Raw genomic sequence first — 17,912 nt, 5'->3', positions numbered from 1 at the left:
AAAAGGAAACAGGCTTTGTGAAGAAATGTCTGATTCTAGGACCAAGGCAGGAAATCTCTAAGGTTTGTCTGGAACATCTCGAAGAGCCAGACAGTAAGGAAGTGCTCAAAAAACAAAATGATGGAAATATGTCAAAGGCTTCTAGTGGCCAAAGCTGGAACAATTTGAGCAATAAAATAACATAAAATTGGGTTGTACCCTAAAGTATAAAATGGATGTTCATACTGACATAACTGACAAATAGTAGACAACAGACAAATCTCTCATATAGAAGGATTCCAAATAATTTATCTAGGCAGCCGCCTTCGAGGACCTTCCTCCTTAAGTGTAACTTCTTCCAAAAAGTACAGTGGAGAAACCGGACACGGACCATCTTAGCCAGGTAATCAAGGTCACTGTCAGCCGTGACAAGTCATGCTGGTATTTTGTGCCCCTGACTGTGATGTGATAAAGATGGCACTTACCTTTTGTGATCTCTTCCTCCTCAAAATAGTTATCTAACCATAAGAAAAACATAATAAAATACCTCGTTAGTACTCATAAAAACTGGCTCTGAGGAGTCTATGGAGACATAACCAAATATAATGTGATATTCCAGATAGGATGCTGGACTAGAAGAAAGACATGTGGTAAAAAGTAAGGAATTCTGAATAAAGTATGGACTTCCAATAGTAATTTACAGGTATGATTCATCAGTTGTGACAAATGTACCATAATAATGTATTACTAATAAGGGAAGCTGGGTACAACATATGCAAGAGTTCTCTGTACTATCCTTACAACCTTTGTGTGAATTTAAAACAATTCCCAGATTAAAACTTTAAGATTTTGTTTATTTTCTTAAGTAGTCTCGATACCCAACGTGGAGCTCAAACTTACATGAGATCAAGAGTCTCGTGCTCTATCAACTGAGCCAGCCAGATACCCCAAAAGTTTATTTAAAGAAACAAACAAAAAACAAAAAAAAATCGAGTATTGGCAATTTCCTATATTTCAACTTAATACAGGATTGTTTTGAGGATTAATTTAGATAATGTATGTAGATCACTTAACACAGTGCCTGATTCAGAAGTGTTCAGTAAGTGGTGATTTTTAGGAGTATGACTCTTACTATTATCATTACTGTTATTTCAGACAGAATAACTAAAGATGCATGGGGAAAAGATGGCATTTGTTTATTCCGTTATACTGTGTGCCAAGTACTGAGCTAGCCAGTGGAGATTTTGCCATGGACAGATACACATAACCACTGGTTTCCTATAGGTTTTAAATCAAGTGACAGCAGAGGGAAACCATAATTAATACCTCGAGATAGAGAGAAGACACAAAAACTTTAAAAAATAAGATAAACCAGGGATGCCTGGGTGGTTCAGTTGGTTAAGCATCTACCTTTGGCTCAGGTCATGATCCCATGAGCCCCACGTGGGGCTCCTTGCTCGGCGGGGAGCCTGCTTCTACCTCCTCCTGCCGCTCCCCCTGCTCATGTGCTCTCTCTCTCTGACAAATGAATAAAATCTTTAAAAAAAAAATAGTAAGAAGAACTTTGTAGAGCTAGAAAACCCCTCCCGTAATATCGCACAGGATTGCACATACAGCGTTGCCTGTTCCTTACCAACCCCTCCTCTTTACAACACAACACACGTGGCCTTTTCCTTACCTGTATACTTCTCGCCCACATTTATTTGACCTTTGTTTTATTCCTTCCTCCTGTTTACAGTGGATCACCTAAGGCTTTAAGGATGAATCTCAAAGCCCAGCTTAGTCAATATGCCTGAAAATAAAGCCACCTCAAATTGAAGGCAGTACTCCATTTCCTCAGTAAAGAAAGTCCAAAAAAATTATTTTAGGCTAATATCAATATGTAAACTTAAAGATATGTGCATGAAATAAGCAAATATCTTAATATGTTATTTACTTCTTAAATTTAGTTAGATACCTTTAAAATAACTCGCTAAATGAAGTATTTGAATTTATTAATTTGTCATTTTCCTACTCAAATTTCATTAAACAATTTAATTCCGATGTCTCACATGGCTTATTGACATCAGTGACTTTGTCATCACAAGAGTTATTTTTTTTCCAACTTATCCAGACATTTTCCAGAGCACATAATGTTTACATGTATAGCTTGTTTGAGATACGTAGAGCACTTTTTGAACCCATGTGGGACTGAAATTTTTCTCAAGATAGATCCCTACTGAATGTATTCGAGCACTTGATTTTCTTTTATTATATCTCTTGGTTAAGTGCTGGCTATAATGTAATCATTTACTATATTCCTTTTTTAAGTCATCTTTAAAAATTTTGTTTATGGGACGCCTGGGTGGCTCAATTGGTTAAATGTCTGCCTTCAACTCAGGTCACGATTCCAGAGCCCCTGGGATTGAGCCCAGCATCTGGCTCCCTGCTCAGCAGGAAGTCTGCTTCTCCCTCTGCGCCCTCATTCCTCTTGTGCTTGTTCTCTCTCTCTCTCTCAAAGAAATAGATAAACTCTTTAAAAAAAAAAAAAAGATGGGACGCCTGGGTGGCTCAGTTGGTTAAGCAGCTGCCTTCGGCTCAGGTCATGATCCCAGCGTCCTGGGATCGAGTCCCACATCGGGCTCCTTGCTCATCAGGGAGCCTGCTTCTCCCTCTGCCTCTGCCTGCCATTCTGTCTGCCTGTGCTTGCTCTCTCTCCCTCTCTCTCTCTCTCTGACAAATAAATAAATAAAATCTTTGAAAAAAAAAAAAAGATTATTTTTAAGAATTTTTTGATAATATTCAATGCCTACAGTGTTGAGTCCTGTGGCCAGGAATGTTTATTGAATTGATATTTAAATTCTGCTTCCTTTTTTATTATTCTATCAGGTGATCTTTTTAAGCATCCACATATACCATTGATTGGCGTTCTTTTAGGCTAAGATATCTTCCCAAATATTTTGTGCAAAATAAATTAATAGAGCACCCACAGGGGCATCTGGGTGACTCAGTGGGTTGAGTGTCTGACTCTTCATTTCGGCTCTGGTCATGGGCTCAGGATTCTGAGATGGAGCCCTACGTCAGTCTCCGCGCACAGCATGGAGTCCGGTTGAGATTCTCTCTGTCCCTCTGCTCCTCCCCTGCTGGCTTTCTTTCTGTCTCTCAAAATGAATAAATAAAATCTTCTTTTTATTTTTTTTTTTTAAGGAACCCTAATTTAAGAAACTTTTTAAAGATTCAGGTATAAAGTGACTCGTCTTTACTGAAGAAAATTTGGACTATTTCCCCATACATATAGATGGGAGTATAGATAGTTGTAATAAGGAGAGGTTTTTAATTTAATAAATGGAAATTAGGCTTAATGTGGCAAATTCCACACCATAGCGGTTTTTAAACTTTGGTGTGCATCACCTGGAGTGCTTGTTCAAACACCTTGCTTTGTCACTAGTTTCTGATTCACCGGGTCTGGGCTGCGGCCTGAGATACGTATTTCTTACAAGTCCCAAGTGATGGTGATGTTGCAGTTAAGGACCTACTTTGAGAAACACTGAAGTACAAAGAATTATAAATACAATTATATAGAATAATATTTTCCCCCTTTTTACACTATAGGTATCCTGACTTACTGTATAATGAGACCTTACTGATTTCAGAAGAAAAAGGTTGCAGAACTGCAAAAGTAACTGGCTGCTGCATTAAATACCCTTTCAATGCCACACAGACTTCCTGTACATTGAAAGAAAAATAGTCAATAAACCCATTTGTTAAAGTATCCATAAACCTTCTTAGTATCACTTGAAATTATATCCTGGAGTGAAGTGCCTAACCTAAAATGATTGTAAAATAAAAACATTTGTCATCACTGTTCAGTATTTTCACTAAGAAGGAAGTTATTTTCCTTATCAAATAAATGTTAGAAATAGCACATTGCTGTTGGAAAGAAAATGTATAGTGGTCATTAGGAGCTAAGTTCATCTAAGTAGGTGAGGTATGTGATCTGGGCTCTCGTCTTCTTGGGATTAAAGTTCTCTAAAATAAATGAATTATCAACCCTACCACAGGTAGGACTTTTTAAGATGAACAAATTCTAGTAAATGATCTAATTTCATTATAATAGATACACTGAAAATTAATTAGGAGTATAATCAGTAATATCAGAGCTTATTATCAACTTATTTGAGAAGTTAAATCAAAACTTAAATTGTATTTACTTGAGAAATAACAGGTGGAGAGCTCTTGCATGACATTCTTTATAACTGCATGGGAGCTTTGAACACTTTTAAAATGACAACAAAAACCTCACATTGCTCTTACTTGTATTTGTATTTCAAAAAGGAATGGTCTCGTGTATCAAGGGCCGTGCAGGCAGTTTACCTGGTAATAATATCTTTGGGAACGTACCCTAAGTAGTAGCAGAAATGAAAGACATCTTAAGCACAAATTTCTATTTCAGGAAAGTAAAAACTTAGAAGCAACCTAAATGTCTATAACCAAAGAGGAAAAATAGCATAGCCACTCAATGAAAACTATTTGATTTAAATGTTTGCTTTAAAGATTATGTAGAACCATGGAATAATTCTTTAAGCTATAAAGCAGAATAGAAAATTATATGGTAAAATGTATATGTATATGAGGAAAGACAGAGGGAAAATTAAAAAATAAAAATAGTAATTTTGTTAAGATAGTGATTAATGAATGATTTTTTCCTTACACCTTAATCATGCTGTGTGTTGCTCTTTATGTATTTTTGGTAATGAACTTAGCTTAGGAAGCTAGAACAATTCTTGACCAGTGTTGGATCTGCCTTACAGATACTGATGTCCAGCCTTGTAAGTTTTGGAAATGAAATAGCCAGAAAACCTCTTTGCCCTTTCCCAAATAGGTTAACTAAAGTTCCGCTGTCGATTTAAGAGCTTCTGTTTCTGCTTATGAATCCTGTTACTGTGAGATTACAAAAATATATTCTGATTACTGTGTGTGATACTTAATGAGTTTCTTGTTTTCTTATTTTCTTCCCAGTGAGGTTATGTTAATAGCCATGCAGTATGTTTGGATGGAAAGGTAGAGTAATGGTTCTTTTCATTTTTCTTTTACAGAAAAGAGCTCATCCTCTCTGGCACTTTAAATCCAATTAAGGACTTGCATCTGGGAAAACTGGCCTTAACTAAATTTCCAAAGAGTCCAGAAACATGGATTCACAGGTGTGGTTACTTTACACCGTAGGTCTCGAGGGTTCAGAATTGCTGGAGAAACACGTGTCAAGCAGAGTCACATACGGGTTCAGAGTGTGAATTCTAAACTCAAGTTAACTCCTTTCCAGCTCCAGATGCCATCACGTGCTCCCTGTGTGACTGTCAGAAATGATTTAAGCTCTTCAAGCCTCAGTTTTCTCATTCATAAAGTGGAAATAATAATTACACCTATTTCAGAGTTAATGGTTGGCTTTCCATGAAATAATGTATATTAACACTACCACAGTGCCGGGCACATACTAAATGCTCAGCGAATTTTAGCTGTTACTGTTCATTATGAACTATCTGAGCAGTCATAGAAATGGCATTGAGATGGTCAACTATAATGAGGAACTTGGGTTTTATAATTCATGCAGATATGTTTCTGGTATGGATGGTTGTGGTGATGGCTGTGGTTATTAAAATTAACAAAATAAGGAAAATAAGGGCGGCTGAGGTGAGTGGTGTAGAGGCAGCGCTGAAGTTGCTAAGACTGTAAATGCAGAGAATATTTTTAGCGTAAAGGCCTGAGTCAGCCCCAGTGCACGTGAAAAGTCTCCTCGCCACCCTGGCTCTCTGGAGCGCATTCCTCTTGGACTCTGTGGAACTACTCAGTTTTGACTAAATGAGATGGTGTGGGCTGGCTTCCTGGGGTCAGCGGGGAAATTCTTCAAAGAAATCTGTTTTCGGTTTACTAAGCCGCTTACAACTTTTCTTAAATCCTGAGCATTTTTAGGATTTTAGTCAGTTTGAGGTATCTTCACTATGATCTTGCCTTTGGCTAGCACTGCAGATCAGCTGCTTCCATGCTGGTTGTTTTTTCTTAGTAGGAATTGGGATAGCACTTCAAAGAGGCCTGTGGTTGTGTGTGTGGAGGTCTGGAAAGGAGCGGTGGCTGGGGAGGGCAGTGTTGAATATGCATTCACCAATTTCTAGGCTTGTCTAATATTTTATATAAAGCAAGCTTTTGTTTTATAAGTTAAGTAAAAAAAACTTCTATTTGAAAATGACAAAATGAGTTTTCTTACTCAATTTCTAGTAACTTCCGGGTTGGAAATTTTTAATCTAAAAGAATGCTCGAGAAAATACTTGTAAAAACTAAGCACGTTAAGTGGCCAGAGATGCTTTTTTAATGCTTTTCATTTAAATAAGTGTGCTAATGAAAATCTTAGACAAGGGAATATTTGTGGATAAAGACATTTTAAAACCTCCTCATAGTTGTAACTAATTATATTGTATCTGTGTCCTCCCAGATTCTATGCTGTAACATAGAAATCCTGCTTAATGAAAGCAGTCACAATGCAGCTTCTTGTTTGCGGCAAATACACATAGGGTGAGGCGTGCAAGTGTAATTAAAGATGTGAACTGTGACTCCTCCTCTGGTATTTACCAGCCATTACTTAATATCCCCTCCACCACGCAGTCCCCCTCCACATTCGCACCTTGTCTTTGCATTTTCTGGCCACGTGGAGTTCTATTTGAACTCCAGTTCAACTCAAACTGAGTTGTTATATTGGAGTTGAGGCATTCTCTTTCTGACAAATTTTAATGTTCTAGAAAGGTTTCTCTTTCCTCTTTGTCCTTTCTTCCCCCTCCTCCCCGTCCATGCTGCCGAAGTTAATTACATCTTTAAAAACAAAAACAACAGAATAATCCCACTCCCCCAAAATTGGGCTCATGGACAGGGATTGTTTTGCACTGTTTTGCATTTTGCATTGTTTTGCACCTCTCCGGTTTATGTTCTTTCCTCATTTTCATTCCCACATGTACCTTCACAGGCGATGGGTGCTACAACAGCTCATTCAGGAAACCTCCTTGCCTTCCTTTGTGACGAAAGGAAACTTGGGAACAGTTCCTGCAGAAAGGACACAGAGACTGATCCAAGAAGAGATGGAAGTCTGTGGCGAAGCAGCAGGCAGATACCCGAGCAACTACAATGCCTGGTCCCATCGCATCTGGGTTCTCCAGCACCTGGCCAAGCTAGACGTGAAGGTAAGGCTGTTCTTCATCTCCCGAGCCACATTCCCTGTGTGCCCTTTAAATATTCTGATAGTAGTTCCTCCTCAGAAGAGCTTTTAAGGAGGAAAGTAGAGGAACTAATGACCTAGCAGCGTGGGAAGGATCTAGCAACTGATCCCTCCAAGGAAACCCCGGCAATTTAAAAAGTTTGCATTTCTTACCAGTGCAGTTTCTGGCACTCTTGGGGTTAGTATATTGGTAGAATGAGGACAAGTTTAAGCAGTAAGAAGACTGAGCATAATTCCTTTTGCTCTGAAACAGGAAGGGATTATTAGGCCTTATAGCGCTGGAATTGCTCTTTCTTAGTGGTCTCTGCTTGTGTGACTTAATGTGCTGAATCAGCTGGCTGCCTTCTCACCATCTCCTCTCCTGGGGAGGGAAGAGACCTCACCTGCTGTTCCCAAACTTGCCCAAGTCTATAAATTCCATTAGGATTTCTGAGTCCCACCCCAGGCCTACTAAATTGGGGAGAGGGTAGGATTTAAGATCAGTATTTTTCACGGGGCTCAGGGGGTTATCTGGAGACAGAGCTGAGTTGGAAGCTATCATAGCCTAGACCCTTCAGTTTAGAAATGAGGAGATCAAAGTTTCCAGAGAATGTTAATGGCTTAGACTTAGCCACAGTTGCGTCACTTACTATTCATCAGGACAAGAACCAGGTATCCTTTTCTCCTTCTTACGTACTATAGCTTCTCTATATTTTTCTTCACTTCTTACGTTTCAGTGCCGTAAGAATGTAGGGCCCTGCTCTGAGAGCTTCTCAGGCTTGAGACGACTTAAAGGGGCCAGAATACCTCAAGTGGTACTTTCAGATTAACTAGGAAACATTCTCTCCTTTCGTTCACCAGCCCCTTCCTTCATCCCCCTCTCCCCACTCTGTGTCCTAGCCAGAGATTCCTCCAGTGTAAATAAGAGTTTTCATTTCTGGGGAATTTTAAGCCAACGGTTCTGGAAGAGTAGCCCTTCCCCCCAGTTGTGTGTTTCAGGAGGGGAGGCCCCTTAAAGGAGTGGAAAGAGCAAAGACAGAATCCTACTGACCTGGCTTCACATTTTGGCCTTACTAGCTATGTGTGAAAAGTAAGGCTTTCATGTTTCATCTGTGAAATACCAGCTCCACTGCCTGCCTCAGTGGATTATTCTGACAATTTGAGTTCATGTGTGTAAAGTACTGGGCACCTAATAGAGGCTTACTGTATTTTAGTTCCTTTCTCTGTTCCTCACAGATAGAAGGTTTAGGTGAAACTGACTCCCAGTTTGCTTGATCAACTCAATGTAATTTATTCATGAAAAAGTACTGAAACTCTTTCATTCCCAGACAATGCCTTATATGCTGGGTGTGGCATAATGACAGCGAGATTGCTCTCAACAAATTGAAAATCTAGTTGAGGAAGTGGATACCAGCACTCACAAAGCAGTTTGACCCTCGCAGGAGCTGAGGGAAGCACGGGGGACAGTGGGAGCACAGAAATGGCTTCTCATCTAGGCTGGGCTCATTGGAAACAGCTGCCAGAAGGAAGGCTGCTACATTGTCAGGAGTCCGGAGGAACAAGTTCAAGTCATCTGGCGGGATGTGGGAGATAGGGGAGTTCTTACGGAGTCTGGTCATCTCAACTCCACAACTTGATAGTGTGTAGGGGCTGGGAAGGTGCATGGGGACTGAGTATAAAGAGAAAGGCAGAGTCCAGGTGAGCTGAACGGTCTTTGGAGACCTGCCTGCCTTGATGTGGACCCTTTAAAGTGGCATTCCCTTAAAATCAAGAACACGGGGGTAAAGTGAAATTCTTGTTTTTTTGAGGCTATCTGATATTGAAGATGACAACTCATTAGTGGTGTGTTGATTCAGCGGCCTGAGTCCACTGCTAGGCTCACATGTTGTCCACCGGCTATGCCCTGCCCTTGGTTGAGCTCCATACTCTTCCTTTCCCCCTGCCACTGCAGCTGTCTCAGTGAAGAATGCTGAATTTGCACAATCCTCTTTCTGTTCTTAGAAGCCACTGGGCCCCGCTAGGAGATCATGCCCTCCTGTGCTTTGTCTGTTAGAGGCAGTCATCACAGAAGTACCACTGGTCTAAAGCAGCTTAAAAGTACATATAAAGGGGCGCCTGGGTGGCTCAGTGGGTTAAGCCGCTGCCTTCAGCTCAGGTCATGATCTCAGGGTCCTGGGATCGAGTCCCGCATCGGGCTCTCTGCTCGGCAGGGAGCCTGCTTCCCTCTCTCTCTCTCTCTCTCTCTCTCTGCCTGCCTCTCTGTCTACTTGTGATCTCTCTCTGTCAAATAAATAAATAAAATCTTTAAAAAAAAAAAGTACATATAAAATGAGCTGTCATCTTTTTACTTGGGAAATTTTAAACGATTTTTTTTTTTTAAGATTTTATTTATTTGAGAAAGAGACAGCACAAGCTGGGGGAAGGGGCAGAGAGAGGGGGAGAAGCAGACTCCCCACTGAGCAGAGAGCATGATGTGGGGCTCAATCCCAGGACCCCAAGGTCATGACCTTAGCCTAAGGCAGATATTGAACTGACTGAGCCACCCAGGCACCCCCCAAGAAAATTTTTTTTAAAGTGCTGGTATACAGCATTGATAAGGCTATGAAAGCAAGCATCATAGAAATTGGTGGGATCTTACTGAAGGACAGAATGGCAGCATTTATCTGACTCTACAAAAAAAGTTGTGTTCTTTCTCATCTAGGATTTCTGCTTATGGGAATTCATCCTAAAGAAATACCGGTGTATGGTGGTGTAGTAATTAAAGGCTCCACTCATTGGTCAGACAGACCTAATTTGAATCCTGACTATACCACCATTTTGGTTTGTGGCCTTGGAGAAATTTCTTAACCTCACTAACTTTAGTTTCTTCATCAGTAAAATGGGACAGGTGAAAATTCCTACCTTACTGAGTGATGTGAATTAAATGGGAAATCCACGTAAAGTGGCCACCAGAAGTGCTCGTACTAAGTGTTCAATAAACACAGGCTATTAAATATGAAAGTTTGATATATAGAAATGCTAGTTATAATAGTGGAAAGGTAGAACCAGTCTAACCCTCCAATAATAACAGATCAGTTACATTGCAGTTCACCACATATTGGAATATTTTATTATTACTAAAAATTATATTTTGGAAGAGTATTTAAAGAAAAAGTTCAGGGGCGCCTGGGTGGCTCAGTGAGTTAAAGCCTCTGCCTTCGGCTCAGGTCATGATCTCAGGGTCCTGGGATCGAGCCCCGAATCGGGCTCTCTGCTCAGTAGGGAGCCTACTTCCTCCTTTCTCTCTGCCTGCCTCTCTGCCTACTTGTGATCTCTGTCTGTCAAATAAATAAATAAAATTTTAAAAAAATAAAATAATGAAAAAGTTCAGTATAGGATAAGAATCTTTAAAACTAAATATGAGATGGCCCTAATATAATTTTTTAATATATTATTAGCTTTGAATGAGATCTTAGTGTTTGGAGCAGTGCTTGGCATATTGTAACTGCTTAACATATATACACACACACAGTGCTATTACAGATATATTGGCTTGTGTTTCCATAATACATACACGTATTCATTTTCTAGTAAAAAAAAAAGAGAGAGAGAGAGAGAATAAAGAATTGTGAACAGTGCTAGAGGATGAAATTACGAGTTTTTTATTTTCTGTGGTGAGTGTGTGTTTTAGGTAGATATTTATTTAAGTAAATTTTAAAATAGCCTCATTTGTGAGGGTGGGGTGAGAGGAAAAACTCAAAAGTTGAACAGAATTTATTACTACTAGCCAATTAAAAGTTGATAATGGTATGTCACCTGAGAAAGCACATAGGGCCATTTCTGTAAAAAAAGACATACAGATGGCCAGTAAAGACATGAAAAGATGTTCAGCATCATTAGCCATCAGGGAAATGCAAATCAGAACCACAGTGAGATATCATTTCATACCAAGTAGGATGGCTGAAACAAAAACAAGTTAAAAGTGCTGACAAGGTTGTGGAGAAACTGGGACCCTTATACATGCTGGTAGGAATGTGAAATGATGCAGCCGCTGTGGAAAGCGGTTTGGCATTTCCTCAAAAAATTAAAACTAGAATTACCACCTATGACCTTGCAGTTCTACTCTCAGGTATATATCCCACAGAATGGAAAACTCGTTACAGCAGTGTTTGTAGCAGCATAATTTATAATAGCCAAAACAAGTAACAACTCAAACGTCCAATATCTGAGGAGTAGATAAATGCAGTGTGGTATATCCTTACAATGGGATGTTATTCAGTCATAAAAAGGAACAAAGTCCTGATATGTGGATGAACCTTAAAAACATGCTGATGGCAAGAAGCCAGGTTCAGAATGCCCATCTTCTATAATTTCATTTATATGACATTCAGAATAGGCAGAGCACATTAGTGGCTGAAGGGAATGGAGATTTAGAGGACCCTTAATAGGAATAGGACCCTCCTAATAGGAATTTGGGAGGTGATGAAAATGTTCTGAAAAGAGACAGCAGTGATGGCTGCACAAGTCTGTATATATACTGAAAACCACCAGTTTATTTTTCAACTTCAAAAACTGGTTCTAAAGTACATTAGGAAGAATAAAACTTCAAGAATAGCTAAGAAAATGTTGGGAAAAAATATTGTTTATATCTCTGCGCCTTTTGATTTTAGTAAAAAAAATGCCCCAAAATTCCTGTTGAAGTTTCTTTTCTCATTTAGTATGCCTCTTAAATATAGGAAGGGCAAAGAATATAGTGAATTTTTCTCTTAAAAAGTCTGAGAAAAATTTTTAAAGGAATTACATTTATATTGTTGAAAATTTATCATATATGTGCTATTATTTTGTCTCGAAATTAAAATAATTGAAAATTTTACATATAGAAACGCGCAATAAGAAATAATCTAAAAGTTTTTCATGTTACGTAAATTCCTTTGAAACAGTTTTGTACTCTTTTCAATCTGTATTAAGAAACCCTACCAAACCAGAATTAAAAAGCTGATGTATTACTGCCTAAATATCCTGCAGGTTAATTCTTCAAAGATGTAATAACCTCAGGGTTAGTATATATTTTTCTAAGGTGGAAGTTTATCTGGTGCTGTTTTGCTCACCAGATGAACAGTCTTGTTTGCCATTTCTCAGAGATTCACCAGCTCTGGAACAAACCTATTTGGCTTTGAATAAACTCATTAGAATTTAAAGGAGAGGCTTAAAGCATTTCCCTGATATATATCAACTGTCCTTTGCTGGGAGTAATCTTGTTCCTCTCTACTAGTCACTTAATTCATCAAATTGTTCAGTTCAATCGTTGATTCATTCATAAAATACTTATGTGTTCACTCTGATGCCATTGAGTATAGAATGTTGGAAGCATTAATTAGGAATGAATAAATATCTTCAACAACTTACAGAATTTAGTGGGGATGAAAAGATGTGCAGACATTCTATATGTATAGTAGAGCACACAGGAACCATGGAGGTTCAGGAGAGGGAGAGATTTCTTCTAGGGAAGAAAGGAACCGTGAGGAATGGAGAGGACTCTCGGTATGAGAGAAGGCATTTGCGTGGGACCCTTGAAAAGCAGATAGAGGAGGAGCACTTGGGCTTTGTGCTGTCTGTATTATTCACTGCTGGCAAGTATATGTCTTTTTTACTTAACTGGTCTGAAAGTCCTCTAATGGCATGTGGGAGGCCCTCAATATAGCTTTTGCTGATCAGAATCCATTTGCATTTGCTGCTTGTCCAAGACACTGCCAGATAATTTATTTTTTCATAACTGCTGCTTTTCTTTTTAATTATTCCATTTGAAGTTGCTTAGTTTGCAGGATTGATAATACAAAGACTTAATTCACTGCTGAATTTTGTCTCCTCTACTTAAAAAAAAAAAATCATTTATCATTGATGTTAATTGAGTTTGAGATGAATAGTGAAAATCATGCGCTCTTGAAAATTCCTGTTACTAATGCATCATATTTTTTGTACTAAGCCCTTAGAGTTAATAGTGAACAAAACTGACCGTCTCTGCCCTCATGGCACTTACAGTGAAGAACAAATAATACAATGAATCAGTTGTTTGACAAATAATAAGTTAGATATTGTAATGTTCATTAAATATTAAAGTTCATCAAAGTAACCTTTGAGTTTATATTTTCTCTCAACATCAGCATTCTTGTAAATAAACACCCTAATGTTCATCATTATTTTAGAATAGTTTTTCTATGTATGTGCCAATCAGAATGTGATTGATCAAGGTCCAGAGAAAGAATGAAAAATAAGTCCTTAAATTGTGTATGTCTGTGTGTGTGTGTATATACACGCACACGTCTTACAACTTTATTAGGGAAAGGGGAAACTAGCCTTTACTGAGCTTACACTGACTGATACCACTGTGTTGGACATTGTATACAAAGTATTGATAGAAACAATGTTACCAAAAAATACAAGGAACAAATCAAAGAGAAATGGGAAGCATTAATGGAGAAATTCCTTTAGCAGTTCCTCTTCTCACTTCCCTTTTTTCTTCCTACAAGATTCTTCTTGATGAACTCTCTTCTACTAAACACTGGGCATCCATGCATGTTTCAGACCACAGTGGATTTCACTACCGCCAGTTTTTGTTAAAGTCTTTGATTAGCCAAACTGTGATAGATGGTACTGTATTGGAGCAAAACCCTTTGAGAAGTGAGCCAGCTCTTCTAAAAGATGAAGAAGCAGCAGCTTCAACAGAGGAAGCGAGGATAAATCTTCCCCGTCTTCTAGAAGAAGAAGTTGAATTTAGCACTGATCTTATTGATTCCTACCCAGGACATGAAACCCTTTGGTGTCACAGGTAAGAGGACAGAAAATCTATTTTCTGCATGGAACTGCTTGAGTTCATGAGAGCTGTAGAAGGTCTTCTGTCTTCCGCCTGCCTGCTCAGGTGGTAGGTAACTGATCGTGGAGCTTTGCGTGAATTCAGAGGAGTTTATGCTACCATCCTTCTTCCTCGTGATCTTCAATATGAGGTTCCTCATGCAGATCTCTGCCTAATGTTTAGGTTGGGGGTATTCAAGCTTGACTGTCCAACAGAGTAGCCTCTGTTACTTCCAAACTGTGAACAGAAGTTTCTCAACTCTCTCCTTGGAGATTCTGATATATATATAGAGAGAGAGATAGATATCTGTATCTATCTATCTATCTATCTATCTGGGATGGAACACTGCCATCTAGTCTTTAAAAAAACAAAAACCAAAAAAACTTAACAGGTAAATTTGATGCAGAGTCGGATGTAGACCATTGATTAGGCCTTGAGAATAGTTAAGCTTATTGATAGTCTGCAAATTAAGTTTCCTTAAGTATAAGCTCTTGACACACAGGGCAGGATTATTAGGAAGCAGTAAAAGAAATGAACAACCTCAGAATGTGGGTTCTGAGTACATTTGACCTCAAAATAACTGTCATACTGGGATGAAGTCCAGGTGTGGGAACCCCCGATTGATTCTTTTTTGAGGCATCTCCATCTCTATAAATATGGATTCTATTTCAGACTAGAGGATTCTGTTTATAAACAAAGGACTTGCTGTGCCAGGCAGGAGGTAGGCATTTTAAATATTTGTATGTTTTTATATTTTTAAAGTTGCTGAGATTTGCCCCCCTTTTGCCAGTCTAGTCTCTCTTGTAGGCTATTTGAGGAGATGCGTTCAGCTGCTGCTCGTATTTAGAAGATGGAAGACTCCCCTCTTTGGCACCTTCATGAAAAAAATTTTTCTCGTAAAAATAAGACACTCTTGGGGCGCCTGGGTGGCTCAGTGGGTTAAGCCGCTGCCTTCGGCTCAGGTCATGATCCCAGGTCCTGGGTTTGAGCCCCACATCGGGCTTTCAGCTCAGCAGGGAGCCTGCTTCCTCCTCTCTCTCTGCCTGCCTCTCTGCTTACTTGTGATTTCTCTCTGTCAAATAAATAAATAAAATCTTAAAAAAAAATAAAAATAAAAAAAAAAAATAAGACACTCTTCCTCTACATTTTCTAGAGAGAAGATCTTAACTTCCATATTGTTTTGGCGTTAATAGATTTCTGTTGCTATTCTATATTTAGGTGCATCAGTAGCAAGGCTGAGAAAATTTAAAAATTATATTTGTGTTAAGAGATAGCTATTAGCAGGGGCGCCTGGGTGGCCGGTTAAGCCACTGCCTTCGGCTCGGGTCATGATCCCAGGGTCCTGGGATTGAGTCCCGCATCGGGCTCTCTGCTCAGCAGGGAGCCTGCTTCCCTCTCTCTCTCTCTCTCTGCCTGCCTCTGTCTACTGTGATCTCTCTCTGTCAAATAAATAAATAAAATCTTTAAAAAAAAAAAAAAAAGATAGCTATTAGCAGAAGCCTTCTATAAAGATTAATTGAAATTTGGGGTGAGGCATGGGGAGAAGTGACAGTTTAGATGACCTCTATATTATACAGGCCAGTTTCTGGCTCTTCATTCATTGCACTGAGGCACCTTATCTGTTCTTTAAGTTTTATCCTCTATAAAATGGATAAATCATATGCCCCCTGTCTACTCCAGAATATGCTGGGAAAATGAACAGAATTCTCTTTCAAGGGCTTAGAGTTGCTAATATAAATAATGAGATAGAACAACCTAGAATCTATGTAGTTTACCAGTTGTGAACAGCAGATGTGCACCCCCACTGAGTCAGAATTTTTGCAGATTAGACACATAGATCTTCACTGTTAACAAATAACTCCTCAGTTGTTAAGCATCTGCCCTCGGCTCAGGTCATGATCTCAGGGTCCTAGGATGGAGCCCCTCATCAGTCTCCCTGCTCAGGGGGAGTTTGTTCCCGCTCCCCCTGCTTGTATTCCCTCTCTCGCTGTCTCTCTCTCTGTCAAATAAATAAAATCTTCAAGCAAACAAACAAAATCAAATAATTCTGGATGAGCCTAAGGGCAGGAGAACTGCTCTCCTTAGAGGAAGTGCAAGAGCTGTGCCTTTTACATGCTTTGCTCAGAGCCCAGCACATCCCTAATAAATAAATAAATCTCATTCATTTATTTAATGAGACTGTAGTGGTGGGTTTTAGGAAAAGTTCAGTTGGTTTTTAGATAATACATGTTCTTACTAAAGAAAATACAGAACATAGAGGCCATGGACTAAAAGCCTTTGGATGAGCTATTTAATCCCCTTGTTCCTAAATCACTTCTGTTTTAGGATATCAGTGAAGTTAATTTTTGCTTCTGTTTTGTTTTTTAATAGCAGAAATTGGGCTAAGACCTATTTCTCATTTTGTATTGTGGTTACAAAGAGTAACAATTCCAAGTGATTAGCATCATCTCAGTCAATGGTGTAAAAATCCTTTGGGGTCAAAAAAAAAAAAAAAAAACCCAAAACCCTTTGGGGTCATATGTAGGATTCTTTCTCACAAACAGTCCAGTAATCTGGGCTTGTAAGACTCTGGTCTAAATATGCAGAGACTTAGGTAATTGTTCCTCCTCCCTGCCTCCAGGTAACTCTGGTCGCTAAGGGGGGGCAGCAAACTGAGCACTATATGTTTTGAAATTATCAACTTATTACTATTGTGTTTTTTTTCTCCCCTGAACATCTTGACTTCACGATAATGATTTTTCTTCTCGGTGTTCCCTTTCTCCCCCTCCTCTTTCCCAGGCGGCACATTTTCTACCTTCAGCATCACTTAAGTGGTAGGTTTCCTCACAGTGTGACCCAGTTGTCACCTGCAGACAGCCCTGGGGGGACTCTGAGTGACTTGCACCTCCCCCCAGCAGGCCCGCACATGCCTCAGGCCATGGAGGTGGATGGGCTGAATGACTGTGGCAAGCAAGGCTATTCCCAGGAAACCAAACGCCTGAAGCGGACCCCAGCTCCTGACTCCCGGGGCCTGGAAATGGAGCATAGGTTCATCGATCAAGTATTGTCCACCTGCCGGAACGTAGAGCAGGCCAGGTTTGCCAATGCCTACAGGAAATGGCTGGTTACGTTGAGTCAGTGAAAGAGGTGGATTAGTTCTGCAAGGTCACCCTTTTAGTGCAATATTGCTTTCCTTTCTTCCTTACATAGTTGCATGAACTGTTTGCTATGATGTGGTCTTCATCTTTAGGCTAAAAGTCCGTAGTAAATGTTTCATTTATTTATTTTGTTAAGAACTGGCATTCCTTTGGGGATAAAATAACTGTGTAGTTTCTTCCTGCTAAACAGTGAGTCTTAATTTTTTTTTTCTTAACTTCTCATCCTTTATATTTCTATACGTGTAGCTTCTTCTCATTTGGTTCTCCTGACTGGTTCACAGACACGTCTACCCCACTCGGTGCAATTGCTGCATAGGCTGGTTTTTTTGTTTGTTTGTTTGTTTTTAATTAAAAATTTATGTTGTTCAGCTTTAGAATAATACAAGCTCAAAATTACTCATATCTAATTATTGTTTTGAAAATCAAGTGGCCAGATAGATGGATTCGTGAAAATATAAATCATTTCTCTTTCTCTATTCAAGTTATTGACCAATGTAACCAAAGTCAGAAGTATTGGAATTTATATAAAAACATGCTTCTAATGTGTAATCCATTTTAAAATGGTTATTTTAAAAGAAAAATGAATTATAAGAGTTTATGTAATTACAGGACTGGGAAATTATTTTTATTACTAGTTTTGATAGATTCTTTTTACCTCGAATTTGGTACAGGCCAAAAACACTCAAGTTAGCCCATATAAACATCATTTGTTGTTTAAACCTGAAATGTCATTTTTAGTTCCTAATACTTA

At 39.1% G+C, this 17,912-nt stretch overlaps 1 protein-coding gene across 2 annotated transcripts in view; it reads left to right on the top strand.

Annotated features, from left to right (window-relative positions):
- Positions 1-17,707, top strand: part of LOC111153584 (protein prenyltransferase alpha subunit repeat containing 1) — a 42,189-nt gene extending 24,482 nt beyond the window's left edge. The window contains exons 4-8 of one of the 2 annotated variants that reach the window (XM_022512710.1): positions 5,055-5,159; positions 6,968-7,181; positions 13,702-14,000; positions 16,803-16,837; positions 16,919-17,707. In XM_022512710.1, the coding sequence (XP_022368418.1) occupies positions 5,055-5,159; positions 6,968-7,181; positions 13,702-14,000; positions 16,803-16,837; positions 16,919-17,145 (880 nt within the window). In that variant the 3' untranslated portion in view covers positions 17,146-17,707. Of the gene's footprint in view, positions 1-5,054; positions 5,160-6,967; positions 7,182-13,701; positions 14,001-16,802 lie in introns of both variants that reach the window. The other variant, XM_022512709.1, reaches the window with a different exon arrangement.
- The last annotated feature ends 205 nt before the right edge of the window (positions 17,708-17,912 follow it).

Source organism: Enhydra lutris, unplaced genomic scaffold (genome assembly GCF_002288905.1).
Source record: "Enhydra lutris kenyoni isolate GAN:26980312 unplaced genomic scaffold, ASM228890v2 scaffoldscaffold33, whole genome shotgun sequence".
NCBI classification, from domain to species: domain Eukaryota; kingdom Metazoa; phylum Chordata; class Mammalia; order Carnivora; family Mustelidae; genus Enhydra; species Enhydra lutris.
This window is presented reverse-complemented; position numbering and strand designations above follow the sequence as displayed.